Source organism: Marmota flaviventris, chromosome 6 (assembly GCF_047511675.1).
Source record: "Marmota flaviventris isolate mMarFla1 chromosome 6, mMarFla1.hap1, whole genome shotgun sequence".
NCBI lineage: Eukaryota > Metazoa > Chordata > Mammalia > Rodentia > Sciuridae > Marmota > Marmota flaviventris.
The window spans coordinates 8,209,556-8,236,254 of record NC_092503.1 but is presented as its reverse complement, the minus strand read 5'-3'; the positions used below and the strand labels follow the sequence as shown (position 1 = coordinate 8,236,254).

At 44.3% G+C, this 26,699-nt stretch overlaps 1 protein-coding gene across 2 annotated transcripts in view; it reads left to right on the top strand.

Annotated features, from left to right (window-relative positions):
* The first annotated feature begins 18,572 nt into the window (after positions 1 to 18,572).
* The window catches only part of Fndc1 (fibronectin type III domain containing 1), an 83,825-nt gene continuing 75,698 nt past the window's right edge, over positions 18,573 to 26,699 (top strand). For both annotated transcript variants that reach the window (XM_071612873.1, XM_027939587.2), the window contains exon 1: positions 18,573 to 18,784. In XM_071612873.1, coding sequence (XP_071468974.1) covers positions 18,676 to 18,784 — 109 coding nt within the window. In that variant the 5' untranslated portion in view covers positions 18,573 to 18,675. The remainder of the gene's footprint in view (positions 18,785 to 26,699) is intronic.

Here is a 26,699-nt window from a genome sequence, read left to right as displayed (position 1 = left end):
ACCTGACTTGATTTACCTATCTATACTGACTGCCTGTCTAATTCTGGCTTCATCATGTTGAGAGAGTTCTGAGGTTAGTCATGTTTGCTAAGGGAGCAAGATAGGAAGCAATGGTGTGCTTGGGGTATGTTTTCAGACCTTGTGTTCATGTGACAGCTAACGTTAAATCTGGAGCTATGTGGATAAAATGCTGTGCGTAGTAGATTGAACCATCTGTAATTGCTGTTTCTATAGGTCAAACAATGGTTGAATAATGGCAATTTCATGATTAAATTTAACAGCAATCTATTTTAACATTTGCAACAGTTCTCTAAGGCAGGACTATTCTTTCCTGTTTGACAGGAGAGGATGATGAGGCACAGAGAGGTTGAGCAACCCGCCAAGGTCAAAGCTGGATAATGGGGACTTGCATGCCAGCCCAGGCAGCTGGCAGTCACACTCCCAGCCTCATGCTCTGGAAATTCTTCTTGAAACATCTATAAAAGACAGATTACTTTTGTTTTAAATCTGAGTGTTTCTAGACTATTGTAGAAATACCACAATATCTGAAATAAAGAATTTTGTCATTATTATTATAATTACATAAGAATATTTTTCATCTTGGAACAGCACCATGTATCTCTGCAAAAATCTTTCACCACTAAGAATTCCTGAAATATTTTTAGTCCTTGAGGCTCTCTAATGTCTACTATGGTTAGATTTATTCAATTCATTTGCAACTGCATATCAGAGTATTAAAATGGATAGTGCCCAAGTCAGTTTCCTCTCCATACAATGGAGATAATGACGAACTTCACAGAACTGCCCTGAAGAGTAAAAAATATAATGTTGATGAAGTAATTATCTACATTACTAGTTTTGGGGACATAGTGACCCTAAGTAAATAGGACTTCACAAAGTTAAGCTTTATACACTACACTTAAACATTTTATAGATCTTTAAAAACAATTTTCTCTCATTTATTAGGGCAATAGAAGTGGGTTTGATGGTCAGCCAGAAGTCTCTACCTGGTCACCTGGGAAGGACAGGGAGAGCAGATAAGGGAGCTATCGTGAACATGTTGGATTCGAGGAATCCATGGAACACCCAGGCAGAAATGGCCAATAAGACATTGGATGTGCAAGGCTCGGGCTGGACCAAGAGAGCAGATGAAACCAAGGGTGTGGCTGTTGTAGAGGGTGTTCTAGGAAGGTCAGTTCTTACTAGGTACAGAATGGTCCGGAAAGCTAGAAAAGGGTATCAGGTGAGAAGTAGATATACTTGTCTAGGTGTAAATTGAGAGGAGCCTGACCAGAGAGGTAGAAATAAGAATGGAAAGAAAGGAGAAGTACGAGATTCTGCAAATAAACATTGAGAGTGATAGTGAAGTGTTGGCTGGATAAAGTGAGATAAGGCCAAGTGTTTTGTGCCTAGGAGCTTTGGAGGAAGGAGGCCCAATAATAGAAATAGGTAGGGTCCTGGTCCTGGGGCAGGAGTTGGGAGATGACATTACATGGGATATTGTCATTTGGATTTTGGCAATATAAGAGGACACTCAGGTGGAAATGCCCAGCAGGGAGTTTGAGACAGGGAGCTGCACACAGGGTAAACCGAGGCTGGTAACACAAGCCGTCTTTTAACGGTAAGAGTGAAAGCTCTGAGATGGAAGATGTTTCCTAGGGGGAGTGAAGACCCTTTATTATAAGTTCAATTGCAAACTGTGAACAAGTGAAGCATGGCCAATTCGCATCATTCATGGTAGTTATGACCTATGAATTTGCTCTGAATTCGCCAATACAGAGCATTGTTCCTATGGGAACTTACAGGATTATGTTCCTGAGAGCCTCTGATCACAACATTCTCCTCTACTGATTAATACATAGGCTGCTATAAATTACATGTTATGGTGATTTGCTCAACATACATTGAACTGGGAACTCATGGCCAACAACAGTACTATAATTCATGCCTGAACGTACTTTCCCTTAAATGTATTTTCTCCGTGAAGGACAGAAACCACAGCCTTCTTGTACTGAGGAATGCCAGGCAGGACTTTAGCCCTATTCTTGGGGCCATTTTAAATAGTGAAATCATCAACAAGGAAAACAAATGTGAAAACGTGGCAATAAATAAATAGTGGAAAGGACTCCTGTTTACCGTGGGAAAGCTGAGCGCAGAAGGCAGAGGTCCCTTGGTCAGATCTCAGCTGGGCTCAAGGTTGTGAAGTGGGCAAGTTTATGAGAACACAGGTGAATAACAACTCGCACGGTTTACTGTTCACCTCCAAACTTTAGGATCTGGAGACCATGTGCAGATTCACTTGTAGTAGATGTTTACGTTTTGGGGAAGTAAATAGGGACATGGACAGGCATAAAGTCATGGCTTGAGCTCAACTGGAGCTCATTCTTGGGCATTTATCCACCTAAGAAACAGCATTCTGTCCTCTTCAAAGTAAATTGAACACCAGCTGCTTTAGCAAACAACCCCAAGATTTCAGGGACTGACTGACCCGTATGTTATAGGGCGTGTTTCTTGTTCACATCAGAGTTTTATGCAGTCTGGGTGAGAGTTGTGCTGGGACTTAGGATACTTCCACCTGTTGGTTCAGCCATCCCAAAGGCCTTGGAATCCTCCTGGGTTTGCTCTATCCTTCAGGTTGACCAGCAGAGGACAGAAAAGGTCCTGTGGATGTTTCAGGGGCCAGGACTTGAAATAATACATGCTACTTTCATCTATACTTTGCTGACTAGAACTCAGTCTCTTTGCCCCACTTAGAGGCCAGGGTTCTGAGAAACACAGGAGTGACACAAACCTCCATGTATGAGTTTCGTATTGCTGCTGTAACAAATTTCTGTAACTATAGAGGCTCAAAACAACAAATGTATTCTCTAGCAGTTCTGGAGGTCAGAATTTCACACTGTCTAATGGGTCTAAATTATAATGAATGTCAACCTAGAAAGTCCTCATGGACTAGATTCCCAAAGAAACAGCTAGGAGAGGATGAGCTATCTGGAAGAAAACATTTAGCCAACATCATGTAAGAGGCTGTTAAACATTGCCCAAGGATGCTTCCAAAGAACTGGAAAGAGCACCCCTAAGAGGGCAGGAGCCAGCCTCCACCATTCCCAGCTGGGTGAGAACTTTCCTTCTGGTGCCCTTCCTTCCCGTACGCTGACTCTGGAGGTCCAGAAAGCATCAGGCTGAAAAAAAAATCTCTGGAGAGAGGATAGAAGGACTCTCAGCAGTTTGCACATTTCTAGGTGGGAGTCGGGAGAAAGTCTAATTTTATATTGTTTGGGATTTTTATCCTTATATAGGATCAAGCATTTTTGGCAACTGAATGGACACTGTTTGAGACTTGAAAGGACCACAGGCTTACTTATTACTTAGTTCACAGGACTTGGGACACTGCCTGTTTCTCCCTGAGGCAAAGGAAGAATTTTCCCACTGTAAATATTTTAAAAGAACAGTGGATTCTTATAAGATCTTACGAGCTTTTCCTGTTCAATGAACATCTTTAGAATTCTTGTACTTTACAAGCTCCTCTGAAGCATCCCTGACTCTCTGACTGCTCTGTTTGAGGTCTTCCCTCTTTGCATGACTGTCCTCTGTCCTTAACGGCTGCCTAGAAGCCTGTGGTGTGGGTGTACAAGACTTTGCTTCTCTGTCCTGGGCATCCATGCTATTTTATTAGTCCCCCAGGTGACAGACATAAATGGGTTCTCTGGGACAGCCACAGGAGTGGCTGCTTCCCTGCTTTTGGGAGACAACTCTGTATCCTGCCCTCTTTAGAGGAGTGGGTCATGTGACTCTAGCTAAGCCAATCAGATGCTTCCTTCTGAGACAGTGCATCTGTAATGGAAATGGTTGTGGATGATGTGTTCAGAAACAGGGTGCCTTAGAGAAGTTGGCTGAATGTTTTTGCTCTACAGCTTTCCTGAGTTCTTCCCTGAGACCTTGTAATTTAGTCTTTTCTTTAATCTGTGAGTTACTCCTCATTCTTCTAACACTTTTAAAAACTTAATGAAGCCCATGTTTCTATTGTTTGCCAATGATATAAAGATACTCTCATCTAATACGTCAACAATATCTCTAGTGGCTCTCCAAACCAAGGTAGCAACTTATACTTCTACCAATTATTGGAATTGTCTGGGTTTCATTTTAAAAAATTGCTTTAAGCAGTCCCATGCACACAGAGTCTCCTTTTATGAAGTTTTCCAAACACATTACCACTTTGGTTTCCTGATAGAGCAAAGTTGTTTGTTTCTAACAAAGTGAAATGTTAGTTGCTATAGTGGGTTGACCAACAAATAACTCATTTATTATTGCCAGGATATAATTGATTTGTACTAATTTGCCAAAGATATAATTGATGAAATGATCGAAGGTCAAATTAGTGTCATTCATAATTGGGTGATTCACAATTACGTGAGCCACAAACTTGGACATCAAGTATTCTAAAACGTAGTATTCTTCAGCAATCATCTTGGCAACTATAAACAATGACTCAATCATCAACTACCAGCAAAAAGAATGGCCAAGTACAATACGTAAATTTCCTTTAGTTAACATTGTTTGCCACTTATTTTATTCTTAATTTAAGTATATATTAGAAGTAGAAGTAGAACAATTGGGGACTTGAATTGAAGGTATAAAGATATTTAATTCTCCAACTTGGCAAGTAATATCATTAGAATGATACCCTATGTGTATAAGGGCTCCTTGTCTTGAGTGAGGAAAAACGTCCACGTGGTGTATGGAAAATGTGAATCACAAGTGACGATGTTTTCCAGTGAGCACTCAGTCACTGAGAAGTGTGTGGCCAGGCAGAGTGTGGAGACGGGATCACGCCCACAGCCAACCTCTCGACACCCCTCCGTCTCCTCACTGAATCTACTTTTGTTGAGATTTTTTAAAAGAATGGCAAGTATCCAAGGAGAGAGATCCATCATGCTGGAATAGGGGCCCTGAAGGTGATTCAGAAGGATCACAGGGATGTGGTTCAAAATACTCGATAGCCAGTGTGATAATATAAATGAACCTACAAAACAAAATGAGATCAATAACCAACATGTGTTTTGTAGGGTCTCAGGACGATTACTTAAGTAAATAAAATTGTGTTGTTTTGTTACTAAGATACGAAGAAAGACTGCCTTTCATGTGCCAAGCCGTGCAACTGACAGAGGGAGAAATTGCCAAGTGCCTGGAATAGATAAAGCCTCCCTGCCAAGGTCTTCCCACAGCGTGCAGGAGAGCTAAGAGTGAACGTCCCCAGCTGCTGGAATTGGACGGTGGTGGCTAGAGTGTGTTGCAGGTCACGTGTTGATTCTATCCACTGTCTATGAACTTTCCCTTGTGTTCGGAGTGCAAAGGGTGTGCACATGTATATATTCACATGAAGAGATGCTGAATTTTATCAAATACTTTTTCTAACCAAATTACAAGACCATATGGTTTTTCTCCTTTCTGCTATTAAATGTGGTAAATTACATTTATTCTAATGTTAAACCTCCCCTGAATTCCTGAGACAGAGCAAATTTGGACAAGATACATTTTCTTTTTTATTTAACTGATTTTATTTTTTTAAATACATAACAGCGGAATGCATTACAATTCTTATTACACATATAGAGCACAATTTTTCATATCTTTGTATATAAAGTATGTTCATGCCAGTTCATGTCTTTATACACATGTACTTTTTTTTGCATTACAATTCTTATTACACATATATACCACAATTTTTCATATCTCTGTTTATATATAAAGTATGTTGACACCCAATTGGTGTCTTCATATACATGTACTTTGGATAATGATGTCCATTCCACCATCCATACTGGGCTATTAACAGCTGTTAATGCTGTTTAGGATTTTTGTATCGATGTTTATCAGCTATCATTTTAATTTTCCTTCATCATACCATCTTTGTTGAGTTTTGGCATCAAGAGACTATGTTAATCTGGGGCTGGGGATGTGGCTCAAGCGGTAGCGCGCTAGCCTGGCATGCGTGTGGCCCGGGTTCGATCCTCAGCACCACATACCAACGAAGATGTTGTGTCCGCCAAAAACTAAAAAATAAATATTAAAAAAAAAAATTCTCTCTCTCTCTCTCTTAAAAAAAAAGACTACGTTAATCTTCTAGAAGCCTGGGACTATTTGATTTTGAGTGTTTTTTAGACTTTTCCTATAAAGTTGGCTGGGCCTGCTATCCTCTTTATGGGAGATTTGAAAGTTTAACGATATAGGAGATTCAAGAGTCTCCTTTCTTCTGGGGTCAAATTTAATGAGATACAATTTTCAGAAATTCATTTATTTCATATAAGTTTTCAAATTTATTAATGCAGTATTTGATGAGGTAATTATAAATAGATAGTGAATTATGATATTCAAAATTATCTTTTTAATGTCTGCCATCTGTATAGTTGCGCCTTCTTTTTAAATTCTACTATTCTTTATTTGTACCTTCTCTCTTTGTTTTTCTTAGTAAACTTCTCTAAATATTTGACTACTAGATTCTTTTCTAAGAACCATTTGTTTTGCTTTTTACCTGTGTAATGTGTTCCTTTTTATTAATGTCTATCAATATCTTTTGACACTTGTCATTATCTCCTTCCTTTCTCTTCAAATAGTTAATTCTCTGTTCTCCTAGCTTCATAACTGGATAGTTAGATAATTTTCAATCTTATATTATTAAATATTAAGTATTTAAGGTTATATATTTCCCTCTTGTATAAATCTTAAGGCTATATATTTTATACTTCTGCAACATCCTATAGGTTGTGATCTGTACCAAATCTATTATTATTCAGTTTTGAGCATTTAAAAACTCCTGTTGCAACTTTGTTAATGTTTAACTTCAAAACCACATTTAAAGTTTTGATTTTGACTTCTGACTCCATCACTCTATAGTAAGAGAACATAGTCCATATGATGCCAAGTGTTTGAAATTTGCCTGATCCACAGCCAATTTTCCCTAAATGTTCCATGTGTGTTTAAGAATAATGTATAGTGGGGCTGGGGATGTGGCTCAAGTGGTAGCGCGCTCGCCTGGCATGCGTGCAGCCTGGGTTCGATCCTCAGCACCACATACAAACAAAGATGTTGTGTCCGCCGAAAACTAAAAAATAAATATTAAAATTCTCTCTCTCTCTCTTTAAAAAAAAAGCATAATGAATAGTGCCTACATGAACATTAGGCCAGGCTTCATAATTGCGTTGTTCAAAATTTCTGCAGCTTTTCTGCTTTATCTCGTTTATGTACCCATAATTAAGGGAGGAATTTCTTGGTTTAGAAATTATATGCTCTATGCTTTTTAGTAGTTACTCTTAAATTTTTGCCATGCCTAACCAAAAAAATCTCAAGTTATTCCCAATTTCCTTCCTGAACAATACAAGTTAATTTGAACACTCATAAAAATACCGAATTGGATTTCATATGTGTATGTGTGTGTGTACGTGTGTTTATGATCCAGAATTTCAGTTCTCTTCCTTTTTAGCCCATGATTTGATGCTATTTTTATTATTTTTGACAACTGGTGTTTGTTTAGCTTTACCTCCCCATTTCTCAATTTCTTTGCTCACTATTCCTGCTTGCATCCCAGACCTTTATCCTGAGGTCAGCCTTCTCTTTCTGATGTACTTTAAGTAAAAGCCTAAATGCAATGAATACTCTTAAATTTTATTTATCTGAGAATATCTTTCTTGAAAGATAATTTTGCTGAGTACACAGTTCTAGGTCTGCAGGTATTTGTTTTCTGTCCAATCTGGAGACATCATTTCTTTGTCTTAAGCCTCCTATTGTTGAGAAGTCTGAGGTTTAGGGAGGCATTCTCTCATTGCTTTCTGGCCACTTTTTTTTAAAAAAAGAAGAAAAAAAATGTTTTTTTTTTTGGTTGTAGATGGACACAGTACCTTTATTATTTTAATGTGGTGCTGAGATTTGAACCCAGGGCCTCACATGTGCTAGGCAAGCGCTCTAACAATGAGCCACAACTCCAGCCTCTTGGGCCACTTTTAATCTTCTATTAACTTCTGTGTTCTAAACATTACCACAAGGTACTTGGATGTAGATTTTTTTGCACTTAACCTGGCTTGGTATTTGTTGAACTTCTTATATCCATGTGTTTTTATCTTTCACCAGTTCTTTATTATTTCCTTGAACATCCTGCCATTTTTTTTCCTTTTGAGGCTTAGGACATATACTAGACATTTTAATCCTGTTTTTCCTATGTTTTGACTTCTTTACATTTTCTATTTCCTTGTATGTCTGTGCTGCAATGTTGGTTATTTCTTCTGACTAGTCTTCCACTTTCTTAATTTTCTTTCCTGCCAAGTCTAACCTACTACTTAGTCATCCATTGAACTTTTATTATCCACAGTAATATTTTTAACATATAAGTTATATTGGGCTATTGTTCAAGCTATTACTTTTTTATTCTATTTTTATTTCTATGAACATATCACATTATTATTTTGTATCTTGAATCTAATAATTATAATAATGGAAGCCTGTGGGAACCTTGTCTTGTTACTGCTCTTTTCATGGTGTCTGTTTCTTAAAGGGTTTATAATCTCATAATCAATCAATCTTAAATTGTGAAAATCCTGAGGATGTTTTACTCCAGAGGTTCTGTGTTTGCTTCTCTTAGGGACAGAAAGTGACTCTGACCCAGGACATTTAGGAGTCTAGATTGACATGGTGGTCAAGGGCATTCAGATTCAGTCTCCACCTGTGGTACCCTGGAGACTAATCATGACACTCCTAAACCCTATTTCACATGTATCAAGTTCTGTTAATTCTACTTTGACAGCATCTTGCCTAAGAAAATTCATTGTTCTACTGATGCCCTCATTCAGGCCCTTGTGCCCTCTCCCTGGAGTATTAGTATTTAGGCATCCCAACTCTCTCTTCCTTAATTCTTTCCCCCCAATCAATTCTGCAGTTGACTGCCTGTTTTTCTGGAACACAGTTCTGATTTGCATAATGTAAAACCTGTAGGTTTGTATAGTTTGTCACCTTTCTGAAATACTCCCTCGTGCCTTGCTGATCCTTTGTGGGAATGGTGGGGGAACATTTCTGCTCATTTTGTGCCTTCAGAGCAAATTCAGGATCCCAGTCCTGCCTTTCAGTACTTCTGTATGAGCTCTCTCCATCTTTAAAACCATCACCTGCTAATCCCTTGCATGCACCTATGGTCCATGCTCAGATTTATTTTTTCTCTTCCTTGCCTTGGTGCCTCTGATGAGAAGGTCCAGCCATCACCATTTCCCCTGGCCTTACCTTTCCTTCAAGGTCTGGCTCAGACTCTTCTAAGACACCTTTGTACTCCTCAGCCCAGCCTGCTCTCTCTGTTCTGTACATGGACCTGCGTGTGTGTACGTGTGTGTGTACGTGTGTGTGTGTTATATGTCTGTCCACGTGCACCTGCACACATACACACACATGTGTTTTAGGTATTAGTTGTTTGGGTATTATTGGTTTAGAGTTCCTTGTCTTCCTTGCCCTCTCGTTTCTACTGCTCTGAAGCTGCTTTTGGATGACAGGCTCTCTGTTTCATCTTTGTAACTAGCCTTCGGTGCCTTCTACTCCATCATTAATACATTCCAACATGAAGACGAACTCATTGCGGGGCCCTAAGTATTTGGAAGGGAGCACGCGAAGGCATCCCTGAGAAGACTGCAACAGTCCTAACTGCTTAATTGCAGCCCAAGGATCCCTGAAAGCCTTCTAGATGGGGCAGGGACTGGAAGTGGATATACTCAGAGTGGATATCAATCAGGGCTTCATTATGGACAGCCAAGAAGCTAAAAGGGCTCCTTACTGATTTGTGTTTCATATAAGAAAAGAAAAACAAACCCACACAGGCCAGAGACACCATCCTGAATGGACAGGAGCCCAGAACTTGTGACTGCACCCACGTTCACAAGGGTGTCAGGGCAAGGGAGGGACAGAAGGGGCAGGGGGCAGGAACTCTGTTGAGGAGCTGGGCTTCCCATGGAGCTTGTCCTCCTGCTGTGAGAATCCATGGCAGGCCCCTCTTCTTAGAGAACCCGTGGGTCACCTGCTTTGGTGGCTCAACTTACTGAAGCCTTCTTTTCATATTTGATCCCTTACATATTTTCTTCTTGCCAGAGGTTATAACAAGACACCTTGCTTTTCAAAGTACATGTCGCTGGGGCTGGGGATGTGGCTCAGTGGTAGGATGCTTGCCTAGCATGCACAAGGCCCTGGGTTTGATCCCCAGCTTCCCAAAACCAAAACAAAACAAAGACCAAAGCAAAACAAAACAAAAATGAACTTCAGTGTCATTTTCATGCTAAGCTGTACAAATCAAGATAAGAACTGCATAACAAGAATACTCCCCTCCAATAATTAGGTTTAAGAGTTTGCTAATTATTGCAATAAACAAAGTGACTGTGTTGCTACCTTTCAACCTCAATTTCATATGAAGTTTACTAATCCATGCAAGTCAGTCTTACTTTAAAGAACAATATGTGGTTGGACCTTGTGCTCTGTCAATACCAAAATATCATTTTCCTGGAAAATAATTCCAGGCCTGTCTTCCTTATGTCCTCACATTCAGTATTGATCGTAGTGTCAAGACCATGAGATTCCATGAATTTTTTTAAAAAACATCAATGAAGTTATTTAAGAATGATTTTTGAGGCCTAATGTGTTCTTTACATCCTCAATAGTTTAATGGGAATCAGAAGAGGTGTGGGAGTTTGCAATCAAGTCAGGAATAAACAAGTGATCTAAGCCATATGCTGCAGAACATAGTGCTAAGGAATTAGTGGGAGGGGGGATTCTTTAAAGGTCTAGAAAGGGAAGGATTCCAGGTGGAGGGTCATGTCATAAGACTTAGATTAATATCACAAAAAGCATTTGTTGAACTAAACTGATGACTGAAAGGGAAATGCTCCCCTTGGCCTTCCAGTTACAGAAGTGTGAGACAGAGCACAGACAGCGGGGGATTGATTGGTCAGAATGTAAAGAGGGAAAGTGCATCAGTTCCAACTGTGGGATGCCGCATAGAGGGCCCAGCACATGCAATTAAGCTGCAAATGGAGGTTTTTCTGGATGGGCCACTGCATAGAATTTATGAGCAGCAATATATGTCTTATGAGCATACAAGAATACTTGCCATAAAAGCAAATCAGAAGGTTATAATCTAGTGTAAAATTATCCTCAGGGAGACAGGAGAGTGGGATACATTGGCAGAGGTATTCAGAGGCAAAGGCATAAATAAGAGGGAAAAGACCTTGTGTTAGTTCATTTTTGTTACTATAATAAAATACATGAAGCTGGGGAACATTATAGACAAAAGACTTTCATTTAGCTCACAGTTTTGGAGGCTAAAAGTGCAAGATTGAGGTGGCCCCGTTGGTTTGGCTTCTGGTGAGGCCCCAGCAGCTGATGCTATCAGGGCAAGAGCATAGTCCTCACATGTGTGGGAAACCAGAGCACCTTAAAAGGTGGGGCCTCATGAGAGATCATCAGGTCACTAGGGGCATGCCATTGTCCCTTTTTAACGGAACTCTGGCCCCTTCCTCTTTCTCTTCTTTGCTTCTGGCCACGGGCTGAGTGGTTTTATTCCACCTCATGCTCCTGCCGTGATGCGCTTCCTCACCACAGGCCCAAGGCAATGGCATCAACTGACCATGGACTGAATCCTTCAAAACTGTGAGCCAAAAGAAACCTTTTCTCTTCTTAAGTTGATCACCTCAGGTATTCGCTACAGTAATGGAAAACTGACACGAGGGAGGAAACAAACATGGTCCCCGTCCTCGTGGGCCTAGTCAAGCCAGGTTGATGAATAAGGAGGAACCTTAGAGATGAGGATAAAAATGCAGCAGGAGAAGTTGCCTGGTGGCAGAGTGGGCAGCGGGGGGCGTTTTCCCTGAGGGACTTTGCTGACAGCTGACTTTGGAGGACAAGAGGGAAGGCAGAGAGGGGCGGGGACAAGCCCTCTGAAGAGGTTGAATAAAGACTGAGATAGAAAGGGCTGGGGCGACTGGAGCAGCCAGGGCAGTGCTGGGGTCTTCTATGAAGAGCAGAGGGGGAGACCAGGAAAGGGCGCAGACTGCAGGGGACACAGACGGAGAAGGAGTGGCAGAAGAAGATGCCGCAGTCTGGCTGGGCACAAAATAACCAAACCACCACAAAAGCCTTGTAGATTCAAACAGCAACTCTTTATTCCCGAACTCTCACCGGCACTCTACACGCACGTTCTGGGAAAAATACACTCCCTCCACCGGGCTCTGCGTACCAATACTCTCAGAACCCCGCGAGAACTCAACGGGAACTCAAGGAGCGGGCGCCTGAGGCAGCAGGATACGCCCTAATCCCAGCAGGATCCGCCCTAAACCTGGAGCCGCCCTATTCCAGCAGGATCCACCCTAAACCTGGAGCCGCCCTATTCCAGCAGGATCCACCCTAAACCTGGAGCCGCCCTATTCCTTGAGCAGGGTCACCTTTCAACCCCAAATGCCATGCGTCATTCCTACTTGGCTGTGGCTCTCAGCAAGAAGAGAAGCTGGGACAGAAGATGCTTCCAGAGTGAGGAAGAGACCCATGGGGCTGAACACTGTTGAGGGCTCACAGGAGTCATGATCAGAGAAAGAAGGTCCTTCTAGGGATGGAGATAATAGGAAAAGCTCAGACTTACCTTGTCTTTCCCAGAGTGTCACGCAAATAATGACAAAGTGTAACTGGTGGGCTGTGTTTGGAAGCACACTGATTTGGATGGTTCAAGATCACAAAGGGTTTCCTCCCCGGTGCCAGGGTTTCTGCAGATTGTAAAGGAGGTGAAGAAAACAGACTTTGCTTCTTAATGTTGCCAAGTGGGTTGCTTAAATGCAAATGCAGAAAAGAGCACCTTCTCGGAATTCAGAAATGCGTGAGTAGAAATAAGAGAGACCTGGTCCTGAATGTCGCCCAGTCAACATTTTGTTCCTATAAACTCCCACCAGAGAATCATTCTTTTGACTGACTGACAGTGCAAAGAACACCACGTTTGCCCCGGCTGTGCTAACTAATAACCTCAGTTTCTACCTCTGTGAAGTGGGCATCATAACACATCTCCTTTCTTGAAGGGGACAATACACGTGTGCTTTGTGAATCACGGAGGGCCATGTAAAAATGCAGAAAAGCACAGGAGGCCTTGCCACCACTCGTTCACACCTCAGAAGGAGATGGTTAGACTCCTGAAGGAAAGGATAGAAGGCACATGGGTAACGTGTGCCTGGTCAGTGGCATGAAGTGGGATGCCGCTGGAAGAAATGGGCCTGCGGTCACCACAGGCAAATGTGGGTCTGCTTAAACGTGGGTCTGCTTCAGCGGTTCTCTAATGCTAGTCCTGCTGGGGCACTAGGGTCTCACTGTGGCTAGACAAGGGACAGCTCACTGGGCTGCTAAAGGCTAAGTCCAGGTCACTGCTAGTTGGTCCAGATGCCATTTCATAGGTGACCGTAGGTCTGTGCCCCATCGTGGACCAGATCCACAGTTGGGGCTTATCACAGGCCTACTCAGAGTGACTGCCTGTCCAGCCTCATGTCTGAGGTGTGGCCGGCGTGCAGGATGTGCTGTGGACACGGCTGTGGGCTCCTGGTGGGCAGCTCTGCAGTGTGGCCTGCCTGGCGGTGGTATCCTGCCCTCCGCAAAGGGCTGGGAGTCAGGGAAACGCGGCCTGGGAAGGCAGCCAGACATGTGTTTTCCTAGCACAGTGCCTCGGCCAACTTCGAAAACTGCCAACTGCAACTTGAGGACTGTACATTTTGAGCTCTTGTTCCACCCACATTTACCAATGCCTCCTCCCCAAAGGAGTCTTTTTTAATTCCTTAGGATTAGAGTGAATGCATCCCCGTGTCCACCTACAGAAAGTACATGTAGGGTTAAGAACCTCCCTGGGGGAAATGTAAAGCCGAAGAGACAAGAGACGGGCAAGGTTTATAAGATTCCTTTAAGCTTCCCAGACTATTACAGCACTTGTCACACTGGACTCCATTTTTTGTGGGTGGGTGGGTGGTGTTTGTTGGTTGATCTATTACATTTGATCTTGAGCTCTTTGGGGCAAAGTCTGTCTGTGTCTTAATCACATCTGTATGCTCGGATTCTAGCACAGTACCTGGAACAAAAATAGGTGTTCAGCAGAGGTTGTAAAGAGGAGTCGACCAATGAAGGCCTTCTCTTGCTCTCGCCCATTGCCAAGTGGAGTTGCCAGGATCCAACATCAGCTTCCTTTGGGGTGCGCTTGCTTTGTGGACCTGGGCCATCGGCCAGAAATGCAGAACACAACTCTGTGGGCTTTCCTGTCACAGCAATGCAGGTGTTCCCAGTGAGAACCCCCAGGAATGCCCATGCTAGGCTGGGAAGCCGCCATCTTAATTCTTTGTGTTTCACTAATTCCCAGTGTATTTGTACAAAAGAAGATAATTGCCTTGGCCCCACCTGGCAGTGGCAGTAAGTCTGAATGTCCGTGGAAGGAAGTGTGTTGTAGAAATCGTGAAGCCCCAGGAGGGTTTTTAAAAAATTGTTTTGAAGAAACACCATTTCTTTTTTGTAACTCCAAACCTTTAGAAGATGAATGACATAATTGAGGCCTGTGTCACGTGTGCTAAGAAGGACTGATGGATGGGTAACCATTTGAATGATAAGGAAATGTTTCTGATAGATCCATATGGGACACAGGGCATGTAAAACAGATTTTCTTTGCACTCTCTGCTTTGATCCTGATGCTTTTATTGAAAATCTGTTAGAAAGGGGACATTCTGAGGTGTCATATCAGATTGGAGAGAGGCCTGGAGTTGGAGTTGTAAGGCTTGGGCTGGGATTGTCATGATCACTGGGTAGAGAATGTGTCCCAAGCCTTGGAGCCTTGGTTTGCTCTCTGTAAAAGCAGAGGAATGTCTCAAAGGTTGTTGTGAGAGCAGAATAAATAAGGCTCATGAAAGGTTCCCTAAAGCATTCATTATTTTATTTTATTGCCAATCAGAAGCCATTTATATCTTCTTTCTCCATGTCAAGGTGAAATTGAGATGGTGCCGACTACTTGCCTACTTTTCTTTTCTTTCCCTTTGTGAGTCCTAGAGGCTGATGTGTTCCCCCCTGGTCTGTCATGCCTGAAGTCTTGTCCTCCCCTAGCACCCCAAGAGCTGTAGGTGCACCCTCGTTCACTCTGATTCCATGCAGGGTCTTTGAACACTTGTGTGTGCCTCGCTATTGTGTAATGGGTGGGTGCAATGTCCTGCTGCTGTCACTATAGATAGATGGATTCAAATGTTGTGCTTACAAAGGAATTAGAGTCGTGCAAGCCAAATCCAAGCCTGAACAAGATTTGATGTTGGATGAATGGTACAGGACGTGCGCTTTCAAAATTTGGCTTGAGTTTGTACAGAATGGTCATTTGAACTTTGTTTCCATGTATCCATGTGGAACATGAGAACAGCATTTTAATCTATCCTACCACATAGGAATGCCATGACAATGTGTATGGAGAGTGCTGAACTCTTTTGAAGCATGGTTATTTAAAAAATAACTAGAACCAGAGATACTGTGTGTAGATGCAGCCCGATTCACTGAGCTAGCAATGAACCACAGAATCAAGTTAGAGGAAGGTTAGCAAAAGGTCACATTTTGGGTTGGGGTTGTGACTCAGCAGTAGAGCCCTCGCCTAGCACGGGCAAGGCGCTGGGTTCGATCCTCAGCACCAAATAAAAATAAAGAAATAAGATAAAGCTATTGTGTCCAAATACAACTAAAAAAATTTTAAAAGGCCACATTTTAATAGTGAATGAGCTGTCTAGTCCCACAGTTATCACCATTCTGTTTTGTTATGATAAACGAAGTAGAAGCATCAACCAGGAGATTAAAAAATCATCTGGAAAAAATAGTAAAATGTTTCAGGACAATAGTAGCAACAAAACACATTCAAAATTAGCTAGATGGAAAAAAATCTTCAAGGTGCATATATTTTTGAGATGAGCAGCTTGGGAACAGATGACTATGACTCCTAGGTCAGTTTATTTTTTTACTTATTTTTGAAGTCTTTAAAATCTAAAAGTAGTGCTACCTTAAGTCTCTAAAATATTTTTAAATCAAACATGGACTTTCAAATTTGTAATCAAATCAGAATCGGGGCTTGTAAATGTTAGTAGTTTCGTTCAACACCTCAGTCTACAGGGTTGATTTTTCTGATCTATTTATCAACATACTAAGATTGGAAGTAATTTTGCATTGTGCTTCACTCTGAAATGTGCACCTAAGAAAGTTGCTGTATTAAGCAACATTCTGGGGAGGGAGATAAATACACATGTACCTCACACAGAAAGAAGGAAGCATACTCGTTGATGAGCTTCTATAGATTATGCAATGGAAAAGTTTTATAAAATCTAAATCAAAGCGAGGAATCTTGAGATTACAGAAGTCTCTAATGGAGAGTTAACAACCAGGGTAAGAACAGTGTGCCTCTGTATACTTGCCAATTCCCTTTCTGCCCTCATCCAATTAATCAGAAAATCATCCCAGTGTTGAAGATGTCCCGGGAATCTCGGGAATTCTTTTGCCCCCACTGCTTCCTCTGGTCTGGGCATCACCTGGTCTTAACAGGACTACAGGAGCCTGCTTACTGGTCTCCACTCTGATCAAAGTTCTGGAGCCCAGACTATTTCTCCCTGTTTGGTGACTCTCCATGGGAGGCCTCATTCTCTTGGGCTGGTGTCGCCTGGAAGCTGGAGCCAGGGCCACAGGTTTGGCTTGGCTACTGTATTAGTCTCCTGTGGCTGCTGGTACAAGGCACCACAAAACTGGGTGGCTTAAGCAAGAAAAATGTCTCCTCTCACATTTCTGGAGGCTGGAAGTCAGAGATGAGTTTTCTGGACTGAAGTGAAGATGCTGCAGAGTGTGTCCCTCATAGGCCCCAGAGAATGGTTCTTTGCCTCCTCCAGCTTTGGGGATCTGTAGGCATTCCTTGTCTGCCTCAGTGGCCACATCTCCCTCTCCTCCTCCTTGTAAGTACACACGTGATTGCCCTCCGTGTCCACCAGATGATCCAGGACAATCTCTTCCACAAAGGCTTAATTTAATCACCATTTTTCCCTCTTGTTAGGCAACACATGCAGGTTCCAGGGAAGAGGACATGGGTACCTTTGGGGGGGCATGTTTTAGCCACTGGTGGCTGCTGCTTTTCAACATCTGTAAACGACTGGGGAGATACTTCTGCCAGCTCCAGTTAGAAAAGTCCTGCTTGGATTGTGCTTGGACCACTTAACACCCCTTGGCCAGTGTGGGAAGAAGACAGTTGAGGAGGAGTGTCACTTGGTCCCAGTAGGGTAGGGGTTGCTATTCCGCAGAGAAGGGCAGGGTGGGGAGGCTGCTGCATAGACAAAAGCCATAGCTCCATTAAACTGCAGCAGGGAAATATTACAACACTAGGGGGTAAAGAAGAAAATGTGTATTTAAACATTAAAACGTCTGCAAACTGCCTGGGAACCCACAGAGCTTGCAAGATGAGTGAAGAAAGAACAAGGAAGAGGAAAGATGGGAGTTTCATGCCTGTCCCAGGTGCTCCAATTAGGCCATTAGGCAGGAGGTACCAGCCAGGTCTCATGAATGTTTTTGTTGTTTCCTTTCAGAAAAGGGATTCTGGGTTTCTCTTTTTCATCAGTCTACGATTCACTTAGCAAACTTTTTCCTCTCTGCAGAATGATAAAAATCTGGTCAAGTTTTGGGTTGTCACCATGGAGAGTTGATCCACATTGCGCTGGGACTTTCAGCCAGGTCAGGTCGGCTAGCAAACTGGTCTGTGGACAGCAGCTCGTGGCGCGCGGGAACACTTTCCTGCCGCAGGAATCGTTGTCGCCTCCAGGGGCGCTGCCAGCCCTTACAGGCACAGAGCTGACCCAAACCAGGTTGGAGCTCAGGATAAAAGAGGCCCGAGAATAGTGTTAAAATTGCAGAAACGAGAGGAAGCAGGGCCGGTTAAGTCCTTGGCCTGGATCAAAAGGCATACTAGCCGATTGCTTCCTTTTCAAGGAGCGTCATGCGCTCCCCAGAAAATGACAGCCAGGAGCAACAGTGTAAGGACTTCAGAAAGCTCCTGTCGCGCGCGCTGGCTGAGTGGGAAGAGCGCGGGGAACCACAGCTGCAACGACGGTCACGTGCTGATAGAGGTGAAGGGTTCTGGCCCCGCTTCCCAACTTTGAAACTAGAGGTGTTTATTTAAGGGGGCAAAGTGCATTCCTAGACTTGGCAGCGACTGGATACGCTGGGCTACTTCCCAAACCAGCAAGTGAGAGTTAGACAAAGGGCAGAAACTTCTCTGGCCACTTTGCCCGACACAGCGACCACCGACTTTTCAGAACTGCCAAATAGCTTTCGGGACGCGCGGGGCCCCTCAGGCGCCCGCCCCGCCCGCCTGGGTCTGGCCCCCGCCGCCCCGCACGCCTGCAGGGGGCGCCCGAGCGTGGCTAAAAGGCGCGGCCAACGGCGGGCGGCCTCAGTGGCGAAGCCAGGCAGCCTGTGCGCGGCCAGGAGCGATCGCCGCTGGGCTGGAGCGCGGCGGGCACAGCGGCAGAGCGCACAGACCAGACGTACTGCGGAGGGGACCCGACAGCGGTGCTTCCATATTCCGCTGACTTGGGCCATTGCCCCTCGGCCAGCCGCCCGCGACCCCCGCCGGCGCACCCCACGCTCTCGATGGCCCTCGAGTGCGGGGCTCCCCCGCGCGCGCCGCGCCAGCTGTCCTGGGCGGCGCTGCTGCTCCTGGCCGCGCTGCTCCCCGTAGGCTCCTCGGAGGCGGCCCCAGGTACGCGCAGCGCCCGGGCCCGGCCCCCAGGCTCTTGGCACCCTGCTTGCAGCGTCTCTGCCCACCCCACTTGTCGCTCTGGGGACCCCTGCCCCGCTTTGTGCTGGCTGTGTGTTTTGTCACTAACCTGTGCGTCCTTATCGCTCGGGTCGGGGAGCGCTGAGTTCAGGCACTAAGCGCTCTGCGCGCGAGGGAGCAACGGAACACCATCCGCATCAGGGGACTGCTTTTAACCCAATCGTCCAAAGCCTGGGGGTCGGGAGACTAGAGCCGTCTAAGTGCTCGGGGAAATTCAGGCAAAGGACAAACCAAGGAAAGAAAAAGTGACTCGGCGTTATGGAAGTGGGGTGGGGCTCTGGGTGTCATGTCTTTCTTTGCCCAGAATTTTCCTGGGGCGGTAGGTGGGCATTCTTTCCTGGAGCTCACCTGTCTTCAGGCAGGATGGCAGTCAGAGGGGGCCGCTCCAGAGAACAGAGGCAGGACTGTCCTCTGTGGGCAAGGGGAAGGAAGGCTAGCTGCCTCTGCGTTCCTTGGACCAGCCTCGCTCTTACCCAAGCCAAGCTGTGGGCAGCTGCAGTCCCGCGCGCCCCCGTCCAGGGTGGGAACTTAGGAGCTGGGAGAAGACTTTGTCTTGAGAGGAGGGAGAGGGAAGTGGGAAAGTCGCTTCCAGGAAACCTCACCCTTCCCCAAGCCAGAACCAGGACGCAAGCTTTCTTTGGGAGCAATGCACCTCAGAAGATGCCAGCGCGTTCTTGCACCCAGAGAGACAAGTCTGTGGTGGTTTTTCATTCCTAGCCTTTGGTGGTCCTGGTTTCTGCCTCCTGTGCATGCATTTTCACACTTGAAATGTGTGGCTCTTATATGTCATCAGTTTGTAGAAATCCAAGAAGACAATTTTGTTGATATTGCTCACTGCCAGCTGGATCACAAAAATTCAAATGCTATTCCAATGAGGGCTACTTGCTTTCGGATGCTATTTGGTGTCTGCATGGCTTTCTCACTACAAAGATAAAGGAAGAAAAGTTGGGGTACATAGCTTTGTGACTTTTTGGTAGGAAAAAGTGCACGTTGCTTGGCTCAAGTTTATGATGCCACATGCCACTTTTTCATAAAAGGTTGCATCAGCTGTAGGGTCCTTTTTCTCGCTAGTGATCTCTAGGAACACATTCACTGCATATTTTGTGCAGTACTTGACAGAATAAGACTGTTTTAGTTTTCCAGCTTCCCCACCTACAGCCCGCGGCTTTTGTTTTTCCAAGTTAAAACTTTCTGAGTGTTGAAAGAGTTTTTGTTTCAGAAAATGGAATCAGTGCTGAAGGAGCTATGTGGAGAGTGCAGCTTTATTCTGTTTATATTCTGCTGCCACCTCCCCCGTGGATTACATTTGAGTGTGTCTGAAGTCGGGGTTGTTTGTGAGAGCTCCCGGATCCCGCCGAGTGGTGCGCGGTTCCTTCTTTTGCCTTCTGCTCTGTAAATCACTGAGCTGTGGAATGTTGGAGTTGGAAGGCTTGCTGGCACTTCGCTCCACTGTGTTGACGTGGGATGTTCAGCAAAGTGATGACCAGACTAGAAATGGACAAAAGAGGGCAAGCACACTTCAAAATAAATATTGACCACATTTAAATCAAATCACAGAAGGACAGAAACAGAGCAACCTGCAGATAGCCCCCCTGCTGGGGGAGGAACTGGGGGGCATGCGATTTATTCATGGGCCCCTTGGGAAGGCTTGCTGACTGTCTTGCCATATGCAGCTGTAGTCACTGCTCTGGACTTGCTTTCCAGACCCTTAGCAAGGCTGTGGACACACAGTTCCCTTGCTCTCATGAAATTAATGCATGCCCCCAGCAAGCGGCTATGTCAGTCCTTCCCCTCTGCCTTTGGGGCCAGATTCTCTGTAAGGAAATTACTCAGGGCCACAGTGATGGTGGCAGACCATTATAGCTCCAGGGGGACTGTCCCTACAGCAGAAGTGATTTTAGGACACACTAAAGATCTTAAAATACCTTGCAATTTGGAGTCAATTAAAAAGCAAAATAAAATAGACAAGCAACACCCACCCCAACCCCCATCCATTCCTACAATAGGCTACTATGGAAACAATAAAATTATGATGGTGCTTGCCATCTGATATATTTTCTGAACACATGGATACATGTACACATTTATAGTGAATATCTTGTGGTGATTAGGGGTGATTTTTTTTCTTCTTTATAACTTAAAGACCCTGTCAGAGAATCCTCAAGCGCACATTATTAAAAAAAAAATTAATAATAGGATGCCATCTGCCTCTTTCCCCTTGTTGACATTTGCACTGCAGGGACAAGAGGTTGGAGGTGAAACTGCTGGTGCTGACCATGAGTCAGGGCGGGGACACTATAATACACTAATAGTTACTGAAGTTTTCAGGCCTTTGCAGTTCAAAAAAGTTATGACAGTTTCAATGAAGAATGTCTTTGGTGCACAGTAAAATTAATAATTTCACTAAGTCTCTACCCTTGAACACATGTCAATAGTGACACAAATGAATTGTGAATTTTAAATATTGTGTTATCAAACATGTTAACATTTGGAAGATCTATATAACCAATTGTACCAATAAATCCAAATGGCCAATATATCAAGATATAGTGGTACAAAATGTTACATAGATAGAAAAAAGTGCAAGATAACCCAACAAATTTTTTCTTTCTTTTCATTTTTTATTTTATTTTTTGGTGCTGGAGGTTGAACCCACGGGCTTGTGTTTGGTGGGAAATCAATAATTTGCCACTGAGCCTACATACCTACATCCTCAGCCCTTGCTCAGTGGACTTTTCCCTTCCTAGACAGGTTCTCACCATATTGTCCAGGGTGGTTTCAGATTTTGGATCCTCCTGCCTTAGCCTCCCAAGTAGCTGGGATGACAGGTGTCCACCAGGGTGGCTGGGCCCTAAAGGAATTTTAAAGTGAAAATTCTTTACTTTGTTTCAGATTCTAGGGCACAATGAACCTTTAAGAACTTCTCCTTGGGCTGTGGTTATAGCTCAGTGTTAGAGAACTTGCTAAGCATGTGTGAGGCCCTGGGTTCAATCCCAGCACTGTAAAAACAAAACAAAGCAAAATGAAACAAAACCTCCTCCAAACAAAAATAAAACAAAAAGCCCAAGAAATTCTCCTTGATGAGTTTTAGTCTAGTATAAAAGATTTTCCAAAATTATCTCAAAAGGCTATTATAATACAATACTTTTCCAACTAAATGTCTGTGAGAGGCCAGATTTTCTTCAACCAGAAAAGCATCCTGCAATTGATTAAATACATGAGCAGATCAGAGACCCAGCCATCTTCTGTTAAAGGGATTTACCAAAACATAAAAACAACAACGCTTTTCTTCTCAGGATTTCTTTCTGTTTTTTGGAAAGTGTAGTTATTTTTCATGAAAATATATTTTCATGCCAATATGCGAGGATTCATTATTGTTATTTAAAAACGGATGAACAGATACATATTTTATTTTTTATTTTTGTGTTGTCCTGGGATTTGAACCCAGGGCCTCCTGTGTGTTAGGCAAGGATGCGATCACTGAGCCACATCCCCAGCCCAACATGTATTTTAAACTTTTTTAAAGTTTGGTTTTTAGGATAGATAAGATAGACTGGTAGATAAAGATAGATAAAAACTCATATCCAAATTATGGGATTTTCATAAACTTAAGAGTGGAAAGGACTCTAGAGGCCAAAAATTTTGAGCCACTGTTATACAATTAACCTTTAAGAAACTTTTAAGCCACTGGTAGAGGGAAGTAGCTTAAAAATAAAGAAATGCATGGATTTGAGTCTAAGCACTGTCACTGATCCACTGGTGGCCTTGGTCCGCCATAGACCCAGGATAGACCCAGGGAATGGAGATTCCTTTTGCCTTTAGAAGTCCTTAGAAGCTGTCCTGTGGCCAACCTGCCTGCAGCTCTCCAGGCTTCCCCTCCACACTTGTCCTCTTTGCAAGGAAGTAGTGAATGCATTCATTTTCCTTTTGTCCTGTGCATTGGAGCCAAGCAGACAGAAGGCCTGTTCTCATCCACCGAGCACAGAATTCATTACTGTGAAATTAGAGGTTGTAATAAGATTGCAGAGTGTCAATCCATGTCCCTGGAGATTCATCACCAGACGATTCCAGAACATCTTCATTATGACCTACCAAGATTATTCATCTCCATACTTCAGTCACAAAGCCCTTTTCCCTGAAAAGAGGAGGGGAAGGGGTGAGAGTGGTGGAGTGAATGGTCTCCTATTGCTGTGTAACAGATGATCCCAGGCTTAGTGGCTTAAAATAACAGGTTTTTAAAAATCTTATAGTTTTAGAGGTCAGTATTCCAAAAGGCATCTCTCTGGGCTAAAATAAAGGACTCTAAAATCAGGTTGCTCTGGGGGACCATTGGGGAGCAGTCTGTTTCCCTGCCCTTTCTAGTATCTAGATGTGTCCACATTCCTTGGCGCTGGGGACTAGGAGGAAGCCAACCTTGGGGACATTACTCTTCCACCTCAAAGGGAGAGGGGCATGGGAGCCTAGAAGCAAGTGGTCCAGGAGTGACCCCATTGTCCTTGGCTGATTAAGAAATAGAGCTCTTTTAATAGTTCCTATGGAACTCAGGGATGCCTTAGGTTATAATTAAACCTCTTATCAGAAATTTTTATTTCAGTTAAAAAATGCAGAGCTGAGTATTTAAGGCATAAAATTAAAAGAGAGAAAAGAATAGTTCATGTCTGTGTTTACTGTGAATGCATGAATGTCGTGTTAGGATGCACACTAAGGAATACCGCTGGGCTTTTGGGGAGGATGGGGAAGAATGGGGTAGCTGGGGTGCGGTGGTGGCTGTTATTTCTTCCACATCTTTTACCAGCGTTAGCAGACATACACGGGAGCATTTGGAACCAGGGAAGCTTTGGTTATGCATGTGATCAAGCTTCTTTTTTCCTTCCTCCTAAAAGCTGTCCTTGTATTTGGTACTTGGCATGGTCCTGCCTGGGCCTGGCAGACGGCGGCCCTTAGAGGGCGCTCCCGGTCTTCCGGAGGCGTTTCCACCTCCCGCGGGCGCCTCCAGTCTTCCTGCTGGAAAGCCTTACTTAGAGGTGTGTGTGGCTGTAGAGAGAAGATGACAAACATCTGGTTATCACCTTTGCTCTTTTCTTAGCACCTGCCCCTTTTGCAATTTTGATACTCATTGGAGCTTCCTTCAGATATTAACTTGGAAAGGACAAATCACTCTCAGTCAGTATAACTGTCTATCAGCAGTTTTCAACTAACCACTAATAAGAAAGGAATTTGAAGTCTCCAGGGTCAGCAGCCGGCAAGCTGTTGGGGTACCGCTGGTGCCTCTGCGGGCACAGGCCAAAGTGCAGCAGCTGGGAGATGGGGCAAGAATAAGGGATGTGGGAAGGGCAGGGCTGGGGAACTCCCTCTCCGCCCAGATAAGCGCTTTCCCTGCTCTCTCCCTTCTACCCTCAAAGCTTATTTTTGCACCAAAAGAGAATAATGCAAACTATTCTACTTTTTCTAATTAGAGTATACAATGCAATGTACTATAGACAGCTACGCTTATAAATGTAGCAGAATACCCTGAGCACTGTTAATGTTGATTAGGAAGGAGAAAATACTCACATTTTCCTACTGAGGTCTCTCTCCTATTCGTGGTGGAAATGTTTCCATTACTGCATCGTCATAACTGATCAAGTACGATCTACAAAACTCTGTTTTCATCTTTATGAGGAGTTCCTAGGTGTGCATTTATATTTCCTTTTAATAATAACTGGTGATTGAAGTGCTTTGAGTGTACCTTTCCAGGCATGTTAATTTATTTAATTTTCACAGCCACCTTGTGAACTTGGTGACATTCTCTTTTCCTCCCATGGGAACTGAGTTCAGAGTAGTGAACTGGTTTCCTGAAACTCATCATTTAGTTTGTGCTCGACCTGGGCTTTGGAACGTGATCTTCTGAACCCAAGTCCTGCAGTCTTCCTGCCGACTGTGTTTCTGCCTGTTTCCCTTGCTTCCTACTGTAGCCCGGGCACAGCCCCTATATTGCTGATCTGCTGAAACACCCTTCTCTGTCTGCTCTCCTCACATTCTGCCACACACAGAAGTGTGTTGAACGGTGTAGGGTTTACCTGAAGATGAAGTGGCAGTGAACCTGTCCCTGCTACAAAACAGATTTGGGGTGTGGCTATGAACAAGGTCCTCCTTGTGGGGAGCCTGATTTGCATGGAGATTCTGTTGAAACTGTCCCTGTCGGCTCCTTAAGGCCAGCATACTGTGCCTAAGCCATTGCGTAATTTCTTTGCGGTTTAACACAGTGGCTGTCTGTGAATGCTCCACCCTTAGGAGGGAGACCACAGCTGGGAACCTGTCAGGACTGTATTGAAATGAAGTGGTTCTTTGAAGTCACATTTTGTGCTAAGACATTCAAATTTGTTTCCTGGGCAGCACTGGAGTCAAGGATCAATGAAATGTTAGTTGCTGACCTATAAGGTCGACAGGTCCCTCCCTCTGAGTGGTGGTGAGGCTAAGATGAATGATATTATGTTTTGAAGTTGTAAGAAGAATGTGTCCTTTGAATGCTAGGATTTGATTTTTAGGGGAAGTTTTCTGGTGTTGTACCCCTTTATCCAGTTTTTTAGGACTGATTTGTGCCTTGTGACTTTGGCAGGTCATAAGTCTTCAGGCCTCAGTTTTCTCATCTGTGAAATGAAAGGAGTGACCTAGATATTACTAAGGGCCCTCTAATTCTGAGGGAGTCTCCATTGGGAGGACATGCGTTCTGTCAATTGGCCAGTGTCGATACACCTCCGACAAAGGGCTACAAAGTCAAAAGACACAGCACGCCGATGGGGCAGAGGGTGGGTGGAGCCCAGGAGAGGGGATGCCATTAGAACAGATGGACTTGAATCAACTGGAAGGTCAGGACACTGTGCTGAGCTGGGTCTTGGAGAGGGCACGGGCATTAGTTAGAGAAGGAAGGCAGGAAGGACAAGTCTGGACACATAAAGACGTGCGTGGGGTACTGTGAGCGTTTAGCATGGCTCTTGCAGGGTGGTGTGGGATCAGGTGACAGTCAGGGTAAGGGGGTGGACAGCAACCAGCTCAGGAAGGTCCTGGAGTTTGACCTTAATCCAATAGTGGTCACTGAAGGAGGGTCTGCAGTACTGTATGTCCCTGGTTCAGTGGGGTGGTGCGGGCAGCCACGGGGAGGAGGGCTGGGCACTGCTGAAGGGGCCACTGTGCCCGTGTTCACTGTGTCTCGGGCTTCTTTTATATTTTCTTACTTATTTTGGGTTTGGGGTCTTCTTCTTTTCAATCTAGATCAGAGGTCAGCTCCTACTGTCTATGCCTTCAGTCCAACCTCATTTGAAGAATCTTCTTTGTGCCATGTTTTCTGAAATGGCTCACATATTCTAGAAGGACCCCACACTGGAAAGGGTCCAGGCATCACATTTGGGCATCTGGTGGGTGAATAGTTAAGACAAGTTCCTGGGACATAGAGTACATTGGCCTCAGGGCTGGGGCTGTGGGCAGAATTCAGTGCGGTTTCCAAGGGAAGACCCTGTGTGAGTCACTCAGGAGTTGGACCAAAGAGGAAACCAACGGTTATAATCTCTTTAGTCTGAGCATGGGCCCCTGACCAAGTGTGGCTCTGGGTCCCTCATGTGCTGAGCCTGAGGCTGGAGCTCCTCAGTGTTGGGATAAACACCTGAGAAGGTTGTGCAGTGACAGCTCCTAATCTGTGATGACACCATGTTTGTCTGGAGATGATGTCTCACAGACAGTCCCTGGCTGAAATTCACAGACTGGCCAGGGGCAGCAGATGTGGATGGGGGCCAGCTGTCAGGTGTGGTGTCCCTGATGCTGGGGAAAGCCCCCCAGCCGGGCAGGGGCAGGCAGCCGCTCA